Genomic DNA, 21,946 nt, shown 5'->3' with positions numbered 1-21,946 from the left:
TGTAGGACAAAATTTGCATATTAAAAAAAGAAAGTTGTAGAAGGTTTCCGGAAAAGGGATTTTGGAAAGGAATTTTATGCATGGTCAGTGATGTGGGAAACAAAGGCAGAAGAAAAATTATTAAATTTCCTCGTTATTTACAGCCTATTGCCAAGTCCCTGAAACAGGCAGAGTGACCTTTCTCTAGGAACTCAGCTACTACCTGGATGTCAATACTTTACTAAGGCAAAAGGCAATCTTATCCCAATCCCCAGGATCCTGTAAGTTTACATTAACATATAAAAATTCCTTTGAAAATGTCCTTTATCTCTACTCCCCAAGATACATGTTGGCAATCATCCTCCAAACATATGACCCACTGATACACACGTGAAGGGTCTTATGACTCAGGTTTTATTAGATAGTAATTGTCATTTTTTTTTAAAGATTTTATTTATTTATTTTAAAGATTTTATTTATTTATTTGACAGAGAGAGATCACAAGTAGGCAGAGATCACAAGCAGGCTCCCTGCTGAGCAGAGAGCCCGATGCGGGACTCGATCCCAGGACCCTGAGATCATGACCTGAGCCGAAGGCAGCGGCTTAACCCACGGAGCCACCCAGGCACCCAAAGATTTTATTTATTTATTTGACAGACAGAGATCACAAGTAGGCAGAGAGGCAGGCAGAGAGAGATGGAGAAGCAGGCTCCCTGCCGAGCAGAGAGCCCGATGTGGGGCTCGATCCCAGGACCCTGTGATCATGACTTGAGCCGAAGGCAGAGGCTTTAACCCTCTGAGCCACCCAGGCGCCCCAGTAATTGTCATTTTTAAAAAAGATATTTATTTATTTATTTATTTGACAGAGATAGAGCAAGAGTGCACAAGCAGGGGGAGCAAGAGAGGGAGAGGGAGAGGGAGAAGCAGGCTCTCTGTTGAGCAGGGAGCCCAGTGTGGGGCTTGATCCCTCGACCCTGGGATCATGACCTGAGCTAAAGGCAGATGCTTAACTGCCTGAACCATGCAAGTGCCCTTACATTGTCATTTTTTTAAAAAAAGATTTTATTTTTTATTTGACAGAGAGATCACAAGGAGGCAGAGAGACAGGCTGAGAGAGAGAGAAGCAGGCTCCCCTCTCAGCAGAGAGCCTGATGTGGGACTCGATCCCAGGACCCTGAGATCATGACCCGAGCCAAAGGCAGAGGCTCAACCCACTGAGCCACCTGGTGCCCCTACATTGTCATTTTTGACAGAGATACATAGACTCAAATATGACCAGACAGCTTTAATGAACTAAAGTTGACTTTATAGAGTCAGTGAAGCCCCTTGGAAAAATCAGCCTGGTACCTTGCTTCTCGGGTTCCTGGCAATCTCACCAGGTAAGAAAGGAAGTCACTTCCTGGCAGCACAGGAACCTCAGGATATTTTGGGGAACTGGATAAGAAGGAATTTACCTAAATATATAGATATTGTTGGCAAGTCTGATGGCAAGTACTTGGCTTGACTTCTTAGCCTCAGATTGTGTTAAAAGTTCAATCTGATGATTCCTCATAAAAACTTCTAGCACAGTAGTTTTAAAAAGAACCTATATGGTCACTCACTTTTCTTGCTGTACTTACAGAAATAATCATACCAAGTTTTTTTTTTTTTTTTTTTGAAACCAGACTTACTTTGCAAACAAATTAGTCTTAACTTAGCTATCTTTTGTGGACATGAGGGTGATTTTAGAGAGAAAAATTATGTTTCAGTAACACACCTTTGTGGATATTAGAGTCAAGTTCTTTTGTCTTTGAGGGCTAGTGTTTGCCTATAAACTGGACTGGATCCTGAATTCTGGTTTTCGCAGATATCTGACTAAAATTTGCAATTTTCTCCCTTTCTTTTTGACTTGGAATCATTGAGAACTAAAGCTGCCCTTTTCCCTGAAATCCTGCAAACTGAAACCAAATAATGATATTAATGTCAGAGAAATAATTCCAACAGCCTGTGTTTAGATGATCTTTGTGCCTATTGCTATATGGGCCACTCAGAAAGATCACTAGAGACATTCAAACTTTAAACGAGGAAAGTCTGTCTGATTGCCACTGTCTGCCATTATTCTGTCAGAAGATGCTTCAAGTCTGACATCTAGAAGTCTCACTGGCAGCACTCAGGACTCAGACACTGGGTTTATACTTTGCTCCAATCATTAACCTTTGTTTTTCTCTTTTGTTTCTATAGAGATGGCTCTTATTAATTACCTGATTGCTTGCCCAATATAGGCCTAACATTGGGAGCCCACTTGCAAGACTGCCTCCTGAAATGAGATATAACTGCGTAACTCAATTGATCTATTCTCAAGACTGAGGCTGGTTCATTGAGGTACGTACTAGTCTATCAGTTTAGCTTCTGGACTGTGAAATTTCTTTAAGGTTTCAAAGGTGGGACTGAAGGAATGTAGAACAAATGTCCCCAAAATGCACCATTTTGGCATGTGTGCTATTTTGAGCTGAAGGCAACTGAGACGCTGCAGGCTCAAGAGAAACTGTTGTCTCTTCTATAACTACCTAGAAGCCACATAGCTCAGCACCTAAAGAGATCACCTTGGCCTCTTTCAGAGAGAAAAGTAGAGTATGCCACAAAGGCTTTGACCTATCTGGGAGCTGTTGGAGGGGCTGGTTTATGTCTCAGCTTACATGGAGCACCAAAGGAATGACCATAGTTCATGAGCTAAGGACACAGGAAGCAGGAAGAATGGCTAGCTGCATGCCCAGCACAGCTCTGCTAAATTGGGAGAAGTATTTGAGGCTTCTCCACAGGAAGAACAATAGAGCATCCTTCTTTGACCTGGCCCCTAGTGGAAGTCAGACACCAGAGGGAGCAAGAGCTTATGGGCTCCTGAAGAAAAACACATAAAGACCGGAAAAGCAGTAGAAAAACAAAAACAAACAAACGGAAACCCCCCAACAAAAAAAAAAAGAGCTGGGTTTTTGAAAAGATAAACAAAATTGATTAACTGTTATGTAGATTGACAGAAAAAAGAGAAAGTTAAGCTAGAAAAAGATAAAAACATACCCTAAATTCATTGATTAAAGAAGAAATTGTAATTATCATAAAAGAAGCAAAAGATAGGTTGAATATTCTGTCATAATTAAGGAGAATCTTAGCAAATTGAGAAAAGATGATGATGCTTTAATTAAATAATGGGCATTTTCCAACCACCTACAGCAAACATCATCTTTAATATAAACACATAGAAGTATTCTCATGGGAGTCATGAGCAAGATAAGGATATAAGGATTCCTTCTCTTTGAAAATGAACTTGAACCAATGTTATAAGAAAGAAAAATGATTTTTCTTTAATTTTAAGAATTTAAAAAGAAGGGGGGCGCCTGGGTGGCTCTGTTGTTACACATCTGCCTTTGGCTCAGGTCATGATCCCAGGGTCCTGGGAGGTAGCGCCTGCTGAGCAAGGAGTCACTTCTCCTGCTTGTATTCCCTATCTCACTGTCTCTGTCTCCATCAAATGAATAAAAATCTTAAAAAAAAAATTTAAGAATAAATAAACTGCTTTTATTTGCAGATGATATGATTTTCTTTCTATAGTCTCTTGGATTTTCTAAATTGACATAGCAACAAAAATTATAAATGATTATGGAGTAAATATATCAGGAAGTGTGCACAATTTTATGGAGAAAACTAAAGTTTATGGAAGGACCCATTCCTCCCCAAAAAGTTTAATCTAGAGAAAGCTATAATCATCATTCTAAAGATGTCAGTTCTTTCGAAATATACTTCCAAATAAAATTCCATCACAATAAGAATCCCAACTTAATCTTTCATGGAACTCAACAGAATTTTAAGTTAAAGTGTGTCTCATGTTAATTATTTTTTAAAAGATCACATATGCCAGTGAACAAGTTAGTCACAGCTAATTAAGAAAGGAAGATTTCAAAAGTTCTGGGAAGAGAAATCTCCTCTGCGGGTGTAACACTGATATTATTTAACTCTGAAAGAATACTTTGTAGATGAGTACCAAGAGAAGAAACTGTAGTTTAATGGAAAAAATGTAAACTTGCATTCGAGTGAGCAAAGATTTGAATACCACTCTGTCACTTACTAGTGGCATGGTTTTTAGCAAGTTATGTTATTTTTTTGGAATCCACATTTCTTCATTTATAAAATGAGGATAATAATTTCATATTGCAGGATCAGCAACATAGTACTGAATGAGACCGTATATGTGAAATATCTATTGGATTGTTTCACATATTAGGATTAATTTATAATCTATACTGGCCATGCGTGTTTATACAAACCCATCTAGTATTAAATGTATGTAGGCTACTATTCTTCCCCTATTTTATCTTAATCTGCCGGCTTTAGTCCACCTAATATGTATTCATTAATTCAAACATTTATTCATTTGTTAATTTTGTGGCAGAATCAGTTATGGAGAAATTAACTTATATTTTATTTGTTTTGATGTTTTGTTCACTTCATGCATAACATGTAATGAGGCTAAGATGTATATTAGACCCTAGGTTGGACCCAGGGTTGTATACTTCTTCATAGCAGACTGAGACTCATTAGCTCAAACTTTTACACTTCCAATTGTTTTTTATTTTTTTTTTTTACACACCCAATTATTTTAAGCATAGTCCAAATAAACATATTTTTAGCCATTTAGAACTTGCTTGCTTTGCATATCGCACAAAACTGTGCTTCACTTGTAAACTTTGCTTAATAGGTAAGGTAAGCCCAGGACAATTAAGATCCCAAGCCACTGCTGCCTTTGGGGGCTCTCTGACTCAGAGTCTGCCTACTTGCTGCTGAGTGATAACACCTAGATATGCAAACCTTCCAACTGGAATCTCCTTTCCCCCAGGAATTCCCTTGTTGCCCTCCCCTTTTGGTTGGTGGCTTTCCAAGGCCTCTGAAAAGTCTCATGCTGTGAGTGTTTTCCTCTACATCCAAACCAGTTAAAGTGTTATCCAAATAAAGCTTGTGTCTCCTACCACCATGTCCTGATCTTATCTTTTTCCTTGATCAGCCTCAAAGTCTCTGGAACCCCCTAAAATGCAACAAATATTTATCTAGCACCTACTATATGAAGGATTGAAACAGACAAAAACCTTTTGTATTCTAATCAGGACACAGTATTTTGTATCTTAGAGGAGAGATAAGTGAACAAATAAATACATGGATAATATGTCAGGTGGTGAGGAATGATGGATGTTGCTTGGGGTAGAGTAGTAGAGGTGGTGGTGATGTTTCTGTGGAAGGAAAAGGTTAGTAATTGGCAGATAAATATTTCCCAACCACAGGGACATAAGAAGAGAATTTCACCTTCAGCTGATCTTTTCACAATATCAACTACAGGATTTTATCTTTTGGGGACAAATAAATGAGTATCTTATTGGGTCTGATAGTTTCTGCTTGTTTTTGGTATTTCTGTAAGAGAATGAGAGCTTGGAGCTGCCTATTCTGCCATTTTGCTGCCATCACATAATCTGTTTTGGTTTTAATCACAAACTTGCTAGCCTGTGGCTTGCATTTTTACTATGTTTATAGTATGTGTTCTTCTTGAAAAATTTAAAATGTATTTTTTTGGAAATTTTAAAATTTAAATACTGTGTAATCCAGATCTTTTTTTTTTTTATGACTTGTGCTTTTCATATTTAGTTAGCTGATCCCTGTTTTGATGCAGTAAACTACTCTCTTAAGTATTTCTAAATTTAAAATATATACTTTTTGCATTTAGGCCTAGCACCTTGCTTTTTTTTTTTTTTTTTTTTAATGATACATGATGTGAGTTGGGAATCCATTTTTATTTTATCCTTGTCAACCAATAGTCCTAATACCATGTATTCTGGTTTGCAAATAAAAATAATCTGGAAATCTATTTTTACACATATTCTATGTAGAAAAATTATAGGGTTTCAATTCAGAAAAACTTTTTTAAATTTAGGCCTTATCACTTACTGCCTCTGTAAGTTCATTCAACTGATTGAACTTTCTCTGATCCTGTTTCTTTACTTTTAAAATAATGGTTAGTAATGCCTATCCTTCAAAGTTATTTTGACAGTTAAAGACAATATATATACATAAAGTATCTGGAAGTACTAGATTTAAAAATTAAATATGTCTTAGTATTGCTTGTGTTATTATGTTTTATGTAACTCTCCTCTTGATTTATATTTTCTATTCTATTCAACTTAATTTATTGTATTCTGCCTTTTTTCTATTCCTGTTCTTGATGCTTTCCATATTTTTGCTGCTAGACTTTACCTTTATTTTTTTTTTAAAGATTTTATTTATTTATTTGTCAGAGAGAGTGAGGACAGGCAGACAGAGTGGCAGGCAGAGGCAGAGGGAGAAGCAGGCTCCCTGCTGAGCAAGGAGCCAGATGTGGGACTTGATCCCAGGATGCTGGGATCATGACCTGAGCCGAAGGCAGCCGCTTAACCAGCTGAACCATCCAGGCGTCCCTAGACTTTACCTTTTAGGAGATCCTCAAAATTAAAGATTGCTTAGAACTTTTAAATGTTTATTTTTAAATAAACAGATAAACCAGATGTGAACCAATGCAGCATATTTTTCTTAAGGTATGCAAAGAGATATACTGTGTATAGAGACCCATTTTCTTCAGGAGAAGGGGCAGTATCTTCCCTCTGGTTCTATGTAGCCATACCTGAGGACATGATTTCCTTTGGAGTCAGGACTATTAGGTAGGAAATGTTAACCAGTAAGTAAACCAGTAAAGTAAATTAGCCACCAAGGTAAGTGCAGTAATCTTACATTTGGGGATTTTCACTATTTTAGCTCTCTTGTGAAAACATAAAGGCCATTTATAAAAAAAAATAGCCTTATATATAACCTTTGAAAGTGGCTTCACTATAACATATCATAAAAAAGAAAGTGACCTTGAGAACATCATGAGCTTATTTGAACTTTTTTTTTTTTTTTTGAATGCTTATCATGTCTGGGGAGAATTAATTATTCAAGAAGCAGTGAAATTATATTTTGTTTTGGTGTCTCAGTGCAATATCCCTGATCCTAATATGAGCCTCTTTGATGAGAATACAATAGCTTAGAAATACTGAATGCTGGGCCATCTGAGAGGAGCTAGAGCTGGAGCTAAACTCTGATCTGTGGCTAACATGTTAGAGAACATTGTAACGCATCAAAAGGAGAGTGTTGTCATGAAAATGGTGGAACTGGAGTTTTCTACCATCTTTCCCTCAAAGAACACTGATGTCGCAGTCATTCACAGATGACAGAACCTTTGTGCAAGTCCAGGAGTCCAGTAGTGAAGTTCTAGCATACTGCAGGAACAAAAATTTTGAGATTGGACACATTTTAAGAAGGTAAGATGGATAGCTTGACTTTACCCACATCATCCCTTCCCCAGTACAGCACAGCTCAGGCCTTCTTGATCTGTGATTTCTCCCGAAGGAGGAAGTCAAGGTATAAGTGAATGTTTAGCTTCAAGATACTGCTAAAGAGGCCCGCTTAACTCTTGCCATATCCAGGTACTGAATTGTGGGCAGAATGATGGGGAGAGGTGAGTGGCTGGGAGAACAGCAGCCAGGGTCCAGAATGGAACAAATCAAAGGAATGTGGATCCTGCTAACCACATCACAGTCTCCTTCAAGCCTTCCTTCCATGAGCTGCTGGGAATCCCCCAACTCACTAACAGAGTGCTCTTAGTGCTCTGTGCACTTGATCTATATACAATCCCACTCCTTGGCTGGCTCCCTGGCCATGTTCTTGTGGGAGAGAGCTTTTTCGGACAGCTGGGGAGTGTGTGCAGAAAGCTGGTTCAAATACGTGGGGCTGGGAGAAACCACAAACTTGAGCACTCAGCTTCATGCTAGAGAAAGCAAACAGGCGACTGTTAGCACACAACCTGGCTTTTCAGGATCAAGAAAATGCATACAAGCTTAAGAATTCTGTCATAAGAGGGAGTTAGAAGTGTGGAACAGGTGTACCTGTAGAGAAGGGCTGAGAAAATCTCAGAGAATCTGTAGTAGGGCTGACAAGGTATTTCTCTCCCAAACGAGTCAATAAAGACTGAGGGAGGTGACTCCTTTAAATCCAAAAGCAGTAAATCAAACTTTATTTTAAAGAACATGAAAAATGAAGGAAATATGATACCACCAGAGGAGTACAATAATGTTCCAGTAATCCAAAGATTAGAGATCTGTGATTTGCCTGATACAGAATTCATAATAGCAGTTTTTTAAAAAAAGATTTTATTTATTTATTTGAGAGAGAGAGAGAGAGAAAGAATGATCAAGGAGAGCAGGTGAGGGAGAAGCAGACCCCCTGCTGAACAGCAGGGGTCTTATTTTGTGAGACCATCTATCTTAGGATGCTGGGATCATGACCTGAGGCAAAGGTAGAAACTTAGCTGAGTGAGCCACTCAGGTGCCCCCAAAATAGCAGCTTTAAGAAAGCTTAATGAGCTATAATAAAAAAAACCAGTTTAATGAAATCAAGAAAACAATAAATCAATAAAATGAAAGGTTTAACATATAGATAGAAATCACTGAAAACACCAAACAAATTCTGGAGCCAAAGAATACAATGAGTGAAACAAATAAAAAAACAATGGAAAGTATCAGCAACAGAATAGGTCAATCAGAAGAGAGAGTATAAAATATAGGTCTTTTGAAATTACCCACTTAGAGGAGAATGAAGAGAAAAGGATGAAAAAGAGCAAAGAAAATCTCTGTGAACTAGAGGATATCATTAGAGAAGTAATCTATGAATTATTAAAGTCTAGGGCAAAAGATGAAGGGGACAGAAAAGCTTATATAAAGAAGTAATGGCTGAGAACTTCTTAAATCTGGGAAAATACTTCAACATTAAGTCCACATCCAATGTCCATCTAAATATATACCCCACAATTTCAATCCAAAATGATCTTCTCCAAGATACATATAATAAAACTGTCTAAAATTAAAGACCAATAGATAGTTTTAAAACCAATAAGAGAAAAGAAAAATCATACAAGGCAATCACCAACAGGTTATTGAGCAGATTTTTCAGCAGAAACCTTGTAGTCCAGGAGGGAAATAAAAAACTAGAAAAACTAGAAGAAATCAATGAAACTAAGAGTTGGATTTTTGAAAACAAACAAAATTAAAACCCTTCCTTTTGATTAAGCAAGAGAGAAGACAAGTAAAATCAGAAGTGAAAAAGGAGACATTATAACTGTTACTAAAGAAATACAAAGAACTGTGAGACCAGTATAACAATGATACACCATGAAACTGGATAATCTAGAGAAATGGATAGGTTCCTAGAAATATACAACTTGCCAAGACTGAATCATAAGTAAATAGAAAATCTGAAAGGACCTATAACTAGTATGGAGATTGAATCAGTAATCAAAACCTCCCAACAAAGAAAGACCCAGGATTAGATGACTTCACCAAAGCATTCTACCGAACATTTAAAGAATTAATGCCAATTCTAAATCTGTTCAGAAAAGTCAAAGAGGAGGGAACATTTGCAGACTTATTTTGTGAGACCATTAACCTGATACCAAAACCAGACAAGAAACCACAACAAAAGAAAACTATAGGCCAATATCCCTGATGAACATAGATAGAAATTTTCTTAAAAAGATTTTATTTATTTATTTGACAGACAGAGATCACACATAGGCAGAGAGGCAGGCAGGGGGGCGGGGAAGCAGGTTCCCCACTGAGCAGAGAGCCCAATGCAGGGCTTGATCCCAGAACCCTGGGACCATGACCCGAGCCAAAGGCAGAGGCCTTAACCCACTGAGCCACCCAGGCGCCCCCCAGATGCAAATATTCTTAACAAAATACTAGTAAGCTTAATTCAACAGCGACTTAAGAGGATAACCCACTTCAACCAAGTAGGATTTATCCCTGGAATGCAAAGATGATAATCTTAATAGATGCAAAAAAAACGTATAAAATTCAACACTATGCTAAAAAGTAGGAATCAAGAGAGATTACCTAAATATGAAGGCTATATCTGACAAGTTCACAGTTAATATTATACTCAATGATTAAAAACCAAAGCTTTTCTACTAAGATCAGGAAAAGAACAAGAGATGTCCAATATTACCACTTCTATTCAACACGTTATTGGAAGTGCTAGCCAGAGCAGTTAGCCAAGAAAAAAAAAAAAAAAAAAAAACAGAAAACAGAAAACAAAAAAAACCAAAAAACATCCAGATTAGAAAGGAAGAAGTACAATAGTTTCTCTTTGCACCTGACATGATCTTAAATGTTGAAAACCGTAAAGGCTCCACCAAAAAACTGTTAGAACTGATATTTGAATTTAGAAAAGCTGCAGGATACAAAATCCGTTGTGTTTCAGTACACTAATAACCAACTAATTGCAAAGGAAATGAGAAAACTATCTCAATTTCAATAGCATCTTAAATAATAAAATGCTTAGGAAAAAATTTAGCCAAGGATGTGAAGGACTTGTACATTGAAGATATAAAACACTGATTAGGGCGCCTGGGTGGCTCAGTGGGTTAAGCCGCTGCCTTCGGCTCAGGTCATGATCTCAGGGTCCTGGGATCGAGTCCCGCATCGGGCTCTCTGCTCAGCAGGGAGCCTGCTTCCTCCTCTCTCTCTGCCTTCCTCTCTGCCTACTTGTGATCTCTCTCTGTCGAATAAATAAATAAAATCTTTAAAAAAAAATCAAAGTAGATTAAAGACTTATACGTAAGACCTGTAAATACAAAATTCCTAGAAAAAACATAAGGGAAAATCCTCATGACATTGGTTTTGACAACAATTTCGTGAATATGAACCGAAAGCACAGAAACAAAAGCGAAAGTAAGTGGGCCTACATCAAACTAAACGTTTCTGCACAGCAAAGGAAGTAATAAATAGTGTGAAAAGACAACCTTTGGTATGGGGGAAATATTTGCAAACCATCTATCTGATAAGAGATTAATATCTAAACTATATTAAGGAAATCATCTTACTCAACAGTGAAATAACAACCTGTTAAAAAAAAAAGGACAAAGGACCTAAAAGGGGCATTTTTTCAAAGAAGACATGCAAGTGACAATTAGGTATATGAAAAGATGCTCAATGTCACCGATTGTCAGTGAGATGCATATCAAAGCCACATGAGAGATCACATCACACCTGTTATGATAGCTATATATAAAAAAAGAACAGACAACAAATGTTGGAGATGTGGAGAAATTGAAACCATTGTGTCCTGTTGGTGGGAATATAAAATGGTGCAGGACTCCCTTTTTTTTAAGGACTGAATAATATTCCATTCTCTGCACATACCACTTTTTTTAATCCATTCATATATCAGTGGGCATTTATGTTGTTTCCACATTTTCCAGTGTTTTAATGAACATAAGAGTGCTAATATCTCTTCCTGATCCTGATTTTGATTCTTTCTGATAAATGCTCAGAAGTGGGATTGCTAGGTCATATGGCAGTTCTATTTCAAATTTTTGAAGGTCATGATTGAGTCTGTTACACTTTTCAAAGATGAACACAAGGATTTGGAAGTAAAATACATTCTTTTAATTGGTATCACTGTGGAGAGTTTAGACCAGTGAGTAGGAAGCAGTATGTAGTTTTATTAATATAAATTTCAGACTTAGAATATTGCCTTTTTTTTTTTTTTGCAGGTGCATCTTAATATCTGCTAGGCACTGTTCACCCATGATCTTGTCTTCCTGACAATGACTCTTTGATTTGGTTTGTTTGTTTGAGATATAATTAACATATAACATTATATTAATTTCAAGTGACACATAGCATTATATTAATTTCAGGTGCATATTAATTTCCTTCTATACACAGAAGTAGGCCTATTATACCTTTTAATCTGTTGGGTGTATGTGTGTGTTTTCATTTAAAATTTTTAACCTGAAAGAAAGTGGTAAAAAACATATAGTGTACTAGGAACTCGGGCTTCAATTACAAGTAAAAGAATTTGAATTGTAAAGAATTTGAATATGTAGCTGGGGGTTGGATTTGATATAGTTGGGGATTGGGCAGGAAGAGGGAAGTCTTGTGTATACTTGAGTGTATACACTTGAAAGCAAAGATTGTCTTTAAAAATGTACCCATTCATTAACCATTTAGGATTTCTTATTTACAAAACAATTTCTTCGAGATGTTTTTCTCCTGTTGAAATACCATCATCCTGGTCTTCAGGTGGTGAAACATTAAATAGTAATTGTAAATAACAAGTGACTTTGTCAAAACAAACATAATGTTGATTAATGTGAACATGAAGCCAGTAACATAGAAGTCCACTAAAAATAAAGATAAACCCATATATATACTCTACTTTAGGAGACTGAATCATTGGTGTCAAAATTAGAAACAAAGATATAGCTATGGATCCCAATACAAATGGCAAATGCACCTGAAAGTTAAAAAAAAAAGAAAAGAAAATTAGCGATGACTTTTTCCTCAAAAGTTTCTATAAACAATATAAGAACATTCCCTTTCTATTTGGAACAAATGTTTCTAAACACCAGGGAGAAAAGTGCAAATATATTTTCACATGTATTTAAGGAGACAGTCTCAGTATTGTATTATAGAAAGTAAGTCAGTGGCAGACTAAATAATTGTAAAAAGGTGGAACTGTATTTATTTATTTATATTTATTCCATAGTTCTTATGATCACCTACTCTATTGATCAGGTATTGTCAATTATTTGCTAAAATCAGTACTTTATTTTTTGGCATAGGAAAAAAGATATAAGAAATCTTTGTCAAAAAATAAAAAATTGACTCTGTCATACTGGTATTAGTCATTGAAGTTTGCTTTGTTTTGGGAATTTGGAAACCAGCCATGCACAGCATAACTGTAATATTTAGTTATAATGTTTCTTTAATCGGGCATGTGCCAGTTTTTCCTGGAGAAGCACTAATAACTAATAAAAACAACAGAAAGACTGGAATCAGAAAAGTCTGGTTGGAAATGCAAGCTTTACTTTTTTTTTTTTTTAATACGTTATTTATTTGAGAGAGAGAGAAAGAGAGAGAGAGACTATGAATCAGGAAAGGGTCAGAAGGAGGAGAGGGCGGAAACAGACTTCCTGCTGAGAGCGGAGACTGATCCCAGGACCCCCAGATCTTGACCTGAGCTGAAAAGTCAGATGCTTAACCAACTGAGCCACTGAGGCACCCCCAAACTCTGCTATCTTAATTGCTCATTCCTTCAAGAAATAGTCACTGAATTCCTATGTGCCATTTGCTATACTAGGGATATAGAGGTATTAGGACAAATAAAGAAGGTTCCTCTTCAAGGACCTTAGTGCCACTGTCTAGTTGTATCATTTTGGGCTATTTAATTAATCTGGTCCTCAGAACCATTTCCAGAAAGGAGCCAGGAGAAGGTCCTGAACTGCCAGTCCTGTGGGGCTTTCACCACCAGCGGCCACGGTCACTGTCACTGCACAGTGAGACCCTTGGGACTCTGCACCTTGTTTCAACTGAAGGAAGCTACATGGTGGGCTGGTGCGTGCTACAAGAGAAATGTGTTGAGGGGTTTTTAATAAAATATTTATGATATATCTGTGTTATTGCCATTTAAATATTAAGCTGATGTTGGGGGGAAAATGGGTCCTCTCAGACCCATTTGCAAAATGAAGTTTTATCTAATGCTGATCTTCTGAAGTCTTCTTGAGAATTGTGTAAAGGGTACTTCAGTAGCATGTGCTCAACAAAATGGCATTTCTTAATTAACTTTGTAACAGTGATTTGTACACATTTCTTAAACTTCTGTGAAGCTAAGAAGATTCTTGATTGAAAAATTTATTTTTATTTCTCTGAACTGCCTAGTAGAGTGCCTGAAACACAGCAGATAGTTACTGCATATTTGTTGAACAAATGGATGACTCGAATCCAAGATATTATCATTCACCTTTTTCAACAGGAGGCATAGCTAAAGAAGGAGCCATTTTGAGGAAAAGAAAGTCAGGATTATCTAGACCAGTGTTTCTTAAATATGGCCAGTGGACCTCTTTGGATAAGAACCCCCAAGATAATTGATAAACATATAGATTCCTAGGGCCCAACTGACACCTACTGAATTAGAATCACCTGGTGTGAGTCTGGGAATTCATATTTTAAAAAGCACACTCAAGTGGTTATTATGGTCACTGGTATGAAATATGGGACTCTTGTTTTACTTTCCACATAGTCCCTACAGCCAGAAAGTATCTAAATGGACTATTTTGATTATATTTATGATATGATTAAAGAATAAACCAGACCATTTGAAACCTCTTAGGATTTACATCATAGCAAGGTATGGCTTGCATTATACTAAGGCAAAATAGATGAAAATAAGAAAGAGAAAGAGGGAAATAAACACCCATAATGAATTTGGTTCACAAAATGCATGCCACAAAACCTCATATAGATTCTGAGAGCAGGTCATCATAAAGTATAAGCAAAATCTGTTAGTTAGGAGAGACCCAAATATGATCCTAAGATCAGAAAAAATTTCCTAAATAAGTCCTTACAGGATATAATCTTTACCTAGGATAATTATGTAATCTCTGAATTTTGGAATTCTCTTGAATAAGCAGGTTGACTAAGTGAACCTCTGCAGCCTCTTTGGCCTGAATCTACTCATGCTTCTTCCTAATTCATTCTCTATACTATCGGCAGAATGGTCTTTTTTGAATGAGTCTGATTATTTATTATGCATATGATTGCTTAGGTTGTTACTACATTACACAGGTATTCCCATGTAAGGGGACAGAAGGGAGCTGATATCTGGCTTGTGTTTTCTGCTCACTAGGCTCTGTGCCTGGACATGGAGCTATGTCCACCTAGAAGAAGGGATGCTTTTTTATATTTTCACAAAGGTACTCTAGGAGCCTGCAGTGGCTCTACTGGCATTAACTAGAAGACTGTGCTTTTATTTTAAGTTCAGGTTCACAATTTTATAATCACCCAAACTGATGCTTAGATTAATATCTTATAGAAAACAAGGACTCTATCAAGGACATAATAAAAAATGGAATGCCACATCACCTATGCTGGGATGAGCACTGAAGGGTGATTTTGAATTGGGCCAATATTCCCCACCCCAAAGCATTATTATGTAGTTCCTAGAAGATGAAAATAAATGATAACATTATTTTCCTTCTAGAGAATCAATTTTGACCTTTTACTCCTTAAAAATCAAGCCAAAAAGTAGCTCAATACAGCCAATTATACATCAGTAAACTGGGACATGCAGGTCCAGATCAGATGTTTTATAAATTCAACTAAAGATTGGTTAGGAGCATCCCCTGTAGATTAAAAAAAATTATATTCTAGATAGAGAGTAGATATTTAATATTAGCATTTTTATCTTTATTTACCTTATAAGGTCTAGGTAGATTGGGTTCCTGGTACCTTAGTTTAAGTAAACCTATCATATACAGCCCTCTTAAAACCCAGGTTGCTAATCCTGAATATTTTATTAAATTGATTAAATCTGAGGATATAATAAGAAAAGAAGCTAAAATGATTATCTGGGTGATAGCAACAGTTGGACTGAAGTAGTTATTGAGCATAGAGAAGATCAAAGGCAGTTGTCCTTCTTGGCTTGCTGTGTAGAACAGTCTTGAGGCTGAAAGTATTGTACAACACATGTTGCTAACTATTGAAGTTGAAATCCCAAACGAAATGACCCATTGCATGGAAGGGATTACTTTGTCCATCCAGGTGACAGCAACAGCATCTAAAAGATTTTTTCAGAAAAGTCAGTCACTTTTGCTTCATTTCAAATATGGCAGTAATTCTTTACTTCTTACATCTGTACTCTTTGTAATAAGATTTTGCCCCTCTTTCTAAGAGGGAGTGCATTTCCTTATCAATTCTTGAATATGAACTGGCCCAGTGGTCTATTTTGGCCAATCAAATGCATTCAAAATAGTGGTTTGCCAGCTCTGAGCCTACACCTTGAGAGGTATCACAGACTTCGGTTTATTCTCTTGGGACACTACTTAGGACCGTCTAACAAACTCATTGAATTCTGTCAGAGACAAGCCATAGTAACTCTGGAGCCATGAAAGTGCACCTTACAGACTTCAAAATGCAGGGAGCTTCACTGATCTCAGGCCCCAGCACAACACTGGCACAATGAAATCTGTTGTGGTATTTCTGCCAAAGGCATGCTCTTACAGGTTGTTCTCAGCTAATGACTGTGAGGTAGAGACACCAAGAGGTACTCATGTTTCTGATGGCCAACTTTGGCTAAAGGGCCCCTGGCAGATGTGCCAAACCTTCCCTTTACTACCTATCAATCTATGGTGTTTTTACCTATCTTTCCCTTTTATTTTTTAGCTTCACTTTGAGTCCAGCTTGCATTGTGGTCCCATGGCTCTCAAGCCTTACCTGGCTTCCTTCTTGGTTTCTCTAATGCAAGCATTTTTTTAAAATAAAGTTCTTGCACATTTAATTATTTATTGGCATTTGCTTCTCTCTCTGTCTTTTAACTGTGTTGACTTTCTTTCTTAAGATTTTATTTGTTTTAAAAAAGATTTTATTTATTGATTTGAGAGAGCCTGTGCATGCGTGCACATGAGCAGGGGTAGGGAGAGGGAGAAGCAGACTGCCCACTGAGAGTGCAGCCTGATCCCAGGACCCCGGGAACATGACCTAATTGGAAAGCAGATGCTTAACAAACTAAGCCACCTAGGCACCCCTAAGATTAATTTTTGAATAATCTGTACACGCAATGTGGGGCTTGAACTCACAAGCCCAATATCAAGAATTGCGCACTCTACTGACTGAGCCAGCTAGGTGCCCCTGGCATTTGCTTCTTAAATGACTCAAACGTCCTACCATCTTAGCACCGCCCCCTCCAAATAGGAAAGCATGGCCAACCTAGGTATAGCTGTTTATCTAAACTGCAGGGGGCTGCAGACACATGTATGACTAGCAGGCAACCAGAACTGCCTTGCTGAGCCCAGCACAAGTTGCCAGCTTGTAGAACTGTGAACCAAATAAGTGATGGTTGTGAGGCGGTGCATTTTGGGCAGGCTTATTTTGCAACAATAGATAAATGATACAGCCATAAGTACTATGATGAAAAGTAAAAAAGGAAAAGATATTCAATGGGGTAAATATTACATGCTTCATTAAGACAAATAACTGATACAGTTCTGTCCCTCATTTTAATAGTTAAGAAAAAAAATCTCCTTTAGTGTGTTTCTATATTCCTGTGAGACCAAATTGTGGAAAAGTGTAATGGTAACCTGTTAATGTTTACTTCTTAAAATATGTATTTTCCGGGGTGTCTCGGTGGCTCAGTGACCTCTGCTTTCCGCTCAGGTCATGATCCCAAGCTCCTGGGATCAAGCCCCGCATTGGGCTCTCTGCTTGGCTGGGGCCAGCTTCCCCACTCTCTTTCCGTCTGCCTCTCTGCCTACTTGTGATCTCTGTCAAATAAATAAATAAAATCTTTAAAAAATTTGTATTTTCCTTTTAGAAGCAACATAACATTTTTGTACTAGTGTCAGAGAAGATACATAAGGCCACCTTTTGACTTTTTGAAACTTGTATAGTTTTTTCAAAATAAATTTCAAAGCTTCTTATTTTTGTAAAGGCTTTGCACATCAGACTGATCCTCTTTGTGACCTTTGCCTTAAAAACCCCTCCGCTGCGGATGAATTCTAGTTACGGAAGCGACCCACTGTCTTGGTTGTAGTCACAGCTCCTCCCAAACCACACAGTGTGTTTGTACATGGTTGTACACTTCTGTGCCTGTCTATACAACATTTTTGTAGTTTATGTATTTTTGCTGCTATATTACTTGATTTCCTCGAGAATAAAGACTGAGTTGTTCTCAGTAAATGAACTTTCTAGATAACTTCTTTCAAGAGTAACTATTTTTTTAAAATTAAGATTTGGTGGAATTTTTTGGATGTATTTCAAATACTCCTCTGCCTTTTAAAAGTGAATAGAATTACCATTTTCCTTCCTTCTTTTTAAAAAAGATTTTTTATTTATTTGAGAGAGAGAGAGAATGAGAAAGAGTGGGGAGGAGAGGAAGAAGCAGACTCCTCAATGAGCAAGGAGCCCTATTCGGGACTCGATCCCAGAACTCTGGGACCATGACCTGAGGCCAAGGCAGATGCTTAACTGACTGAGCCATCCAGGTGTCCCAATTTAGCATTTTCTTAAAGACTTGACATTTTCATAAAAATTTATTACTTGATTTTGTGGAAATATTATTTGACATTGGAAAAATATTTTTTCTGATCCTAAGTACAACATGCTAATCATGGAAAATATGAACAATATAAAAAAGGAAGTAAAACTGTGACACCACTTACTATTAACCTTTTGTTGTATCCCTGTTTAGTCACATCTGTGTGTGTCTCTTATATGATTATTTTTTAATGTAACTTATTATCCCATATATATTAATATGTATTCATACTATTACTTGCATTGCTAATAGGCCCTGCTAGTGGTGGTACTGCTTTGATTTGGTTTGTTTGTATTGAGGCATTTTAGAATGGTGGTTGAAAACACGGGTTTTGGATTTGGATTTGGATTTGGGTTTGAGTCTGTCAGTTACTAGGTGTGTACCTTTGAGCACCATACTTAGTGGAACGGAGAAGAGTGTTTCGTTTGAAGATCAGGTCTTGCAACTTGCTGTCTACATTTACAACACATTACCTTCAGTAACCTGGACAAGGTGCAGTCTCTTATCATGAGAAGTGCATGGTGTTGGAGACACATTTTTGAATCTTAACTCTGTCCATCACTTTAGTTCCCTGAGCTCCAGTTTCCCTATCTACAAAATGAAGAATGTACTGCCTATTCCAAACAGTTAATTTGAGGATAGGTATTGGGGTGTACCCCAAGGGTGGAAATTCTTCTGACAAAGTATCTCTTCTTTGCTTTCTTGATATGATTCCTCCTATTTCTCCTCATCTCTTTCCCCTTTCTCTTCCATGGCGCTCTCCTCCTCCTCTTTCTCTTTATAATTCCTGTCTCACATTCTACAACACTTAGACCTCCATCCTTAGCATGTAGCCCATTCTTTATAGATTGTTTAGATGACTATTTTTCCTCTCCTTATAAAAACCAAAGCATGAACACATCATGTTTGTATTCTTATGGGTGTATCAAACATATCTACAGTTCACAGGAGACCATGTTTATTGAGAGTAGGTAGTTGTAGTGACTAGTTCCTCTTTGTCTGGGCACATTCATACCTGTAGAGATGATTTCCTGAGGGGTCAAAACTGCCAGGTAGGATATATTCACCAATACGTAAATCACAGCCACTGTGGGAAGGACAGTAATCAGAGATTTGGGAATATTCTCACCAGGATTCTTTATCTCTCCTGAAAAACACAAATAAACTCATCAGAAAAGGAAATACTGTGGGACTTATGAAAAGTTCTTTGTAATGAAGAGGAGGAGAAAGTATTATTCATGTATTTGCTGCTTCCTCATCTGCTTGGTCTGATTCTGCATTGGTCCTGCACATATTTGGCCTGAAAGCTTAGATTTCTTACTATTTTGTACCATTTTGTTAAAAATTATGATTCGGAACTTATACTATGAGTAAAATCTCTCTATGTATATGTGTGTGTATACACACACACACACACATATATATATATAAAATATATATATATACACACACACATATATAAAATCTGATACTTTTATCTTTTACAAATAGACTATATTAATATATTTCTTACATAATTGATACTTAAAATATTTTGAAAAAATACTAGAATAAAATGCAGTAAATTCTGAGATTGGTCTTAATTTTCTTTTGAAAACTTTATAAAATTTCCAAGTTTTTTTTTTTTTAAAGATTCTATTTATTTATTTGACAGAGAGAAATCACAAGTACACTGAGAGGCAGGCAGAGAGAGAGAGAGGGAAGCAGGCTCCCTGCCAAGCAGAGAGCCCGATGCGGGACTCGATCCCAAGACCCTGAGATCATGACCTGAGCCGAAGGCAGCGGCTTAACCCACTGAGCCACCCAGGCGCCCATAAAACTTCTAAGTTTTAAATAAGGGACATGACCTGGGGAATACTAAATTCCACATTTTCTATATAAATGATTGTACACTGAGCCTTAATGATGACTGTGATACATCCAACTAGTGCAGAAAGATTAAATTTGATTGTAAAAAACCAAATGAATCAGCTCTAGCTTTCTCTACAGAGTTGTAGACAAAACTTATGCCTGCTGCAAAAGTAGTTCAGAGATGAATTTACCTGCTATGTTGATCAGGACTGATGTACCAGAATATGCAAATAATCCTTGAAGAAAGGCTTCTGCAATCTGTGAGACACCAGGAAGTTCAGCATCGAAAGCTTTCTCAAACCTGGCCACATTTTCCTTTTTCCCAATCCCTATCAGAACAATCCCAGTAAGGGAAATGAAGCAGAGGACAGCCATTTTCACCAAAATGCTGATAGTTTGAAACCAAGCCACTGTTAGCACCCCTCGAGCATTAAGAAGTCCCAATGACCACAAAGTAGCCAAAGCTAGACATTTCTTAAGTAACTCTGGGGCTGGGCACCTGGTATAGAAAGGCTGAATTAGATAGGTAGATATTATCAAGCTTTGAGTAGCTATTCCTAAGGGATAAGTAAAAAGTTTGATCCAAAGACTGAGGAAAGCAACAGAAGATCCAAGAGATCTTTTGAGGAAATAGTAAGGTGCTCCACTTCTAGGGAAGGTGGTCCCCATCTCTGCGAGACTGAGAGCGGTGATCATAGTCAGAACAGCACAAGCAGCCCAAATACTCAGGGAAACAGCTATGTTCAATGAGGAATATTTTAATACCCCTTTGGGAGACACAAAGATTCCTGCACCTGTTGTGACACAAAATAATAAAATATTTCCATGGAAAAATCCTATTGCCCTCAGGAGTTGCATGCTTTTTCCTTTTCTTTTTTTAATCCTGAAAGCTAATCTAAAAATTTCATGTGGATTGCTTACTTTTATACACTTCCCCCATGATTCTTCTGCAGCATGCTTTGTTGATTTAGCCATCATCCTTACATAAGCATTTTTTTGAACTTAACTCTGTTTTAGAGATGATTAACTGGTGAATTGTTCTAAGAATTTGTGAACATCTTTAGAGTGTTCCAGAGTTAAAATGTTTCACATGTTAATTATTTAAAAATTCAAATATGCCTGGTGATGGTTGCACAACATTGTGACTATAATTAATGCCACTGAATTGTACACTTAAAGATGCTCAAAATGGTCAAAATGTATATAATGAAATTTTACCACAAGTTTAAAAGGTTATTAATGTAATATACCAAAAAACTCCATCTAACTGTACAATTTAAAGGGATAAATTGTTTGGTACCTGAATTTTATCTCAGTAAATCTGTTTTAAAAAATCACATTTGCCACTAAACAAGTTGGTGAAAGCTAATTAAGAAAGAAAGATTTAAGTTCTGGGCAGAGATTTTCCCTTTTCCAAAGAGAGGAACCGTAGTTTAATGTAAAAAATATAAACTTTTAAGTAGGCCAAGTTTTGAATCCACATCTGACACTGAGCAGCTGCATGATTTTTTAGTAAGTTGTTTTATTTCTTTGAATACATATTTCCTCATCTCTAAAATGAGGGTGATAATTTCATTTTATCATAGAGTCATTTCCATGGAACTATGCGAAGCACCTGTTGGAGTAGTGACCTTCATGGCTTAATAATTGCACTTGTGTGGACTTCTGCCTGATGCATTGCCCAAGAAGTTAGTGACCTGAAAAACATTGTTCACAGCTTCTGTGGGTCAGAAATTTGGATGCTGGTAGCTGGGACCTTTGGCTTTAAGTCTCTCATGAAGCTTCAGTCATCTGCTGGCTGGAACTGTAATAATCTCAAGGCTCCTCTGGGGAAGGATCCACTTCCAAGTTCACTCATACGGTTGTGATTCAGTTTATTGAAGACTGTTGGACCAAAGGCCTCAGTCTCTCAAAACTATTGGCTGGAGACCTTTCT

At 37.2% G+C, this 21,946-nt stretch overlaps 1 protein-coding gene and 1 long non-coding RNA gene across 3 annotated transcripts in view; one reads left to right on the top strand and one right to left on the bottom strand.

Annotated features, from left to right (window-relative positions):
• The window catches only part of LOC132014127 (uncharacterized), a 12,251-nt gene extending 9,920 nt beyond the window's left edge, over positions 1-2,331 (top strand). The window contains exon 3 of the long non-coding RNA XR_009403222.1: positions 2,241-2,331. This is a non-coding gene — a long non-coding RNA (uncharacterized LOC132014127). The remainder of the gene's footprint in view (positions 1-2,240) is intronic.
• Positions 2,332-11,487: 9,156 nt separating this feature from the next.
• On the bottom strand, positions 11,488-20,910 carry LOC132014125 (solute carrier family 7 member 13-like). 2 transcript variants are annotated; one of them, XM_059394801.1, is made up of 5 exons: positions 20,805-20,910; positions 20,202-20,339; positions 19,175-19,306; positions 15,323-15,684; positions 11,488-12,363 (listed from the first exon to the last, which is right to left on the bottom strand). In XM_059394801.1, exons 1-5 carry the CDS (start codon positions 20,866-20,868, stop codon positions 12,088-12,090), a joined length of 972 nt encoding a protein of 323 aa, XP_059250784.1. In that variant the 5' UTR covers positions 20,869-20,910; the 3' UTR covers positions 11,488-12,087. The 2 variants fall into 2 exon arrangements, with proteins under 2 accessions (XP_059250784.1, XP_059250783.1); XM_059394800.1 differs by having other exon boundaries at positions 20,202-20,910.
• Positions 20,911-21,946: the final 1,036 nt, after the last annotated feature.

This window comes from Mustela nigripes, chromosome 3 (assembly GCF_022355385.1).
Source record: "Mustela nigripes isolate SB6536 chromosome 3, MUSNIG.SB6536, whole genome shotgun sequence".
In the NCBI taxonomy this organism is placed as follows: domain Eukaryota; kingdom Metazoa; phylum Chordata; class Mammalia; order Carnivora; family Mustelidae; genus Mustela; species Mustela nigripes.
Note: the sequence above shows the minus strand (reverse complement) of the source record. Positions and strands in the feature narration are given on the sequence as shown.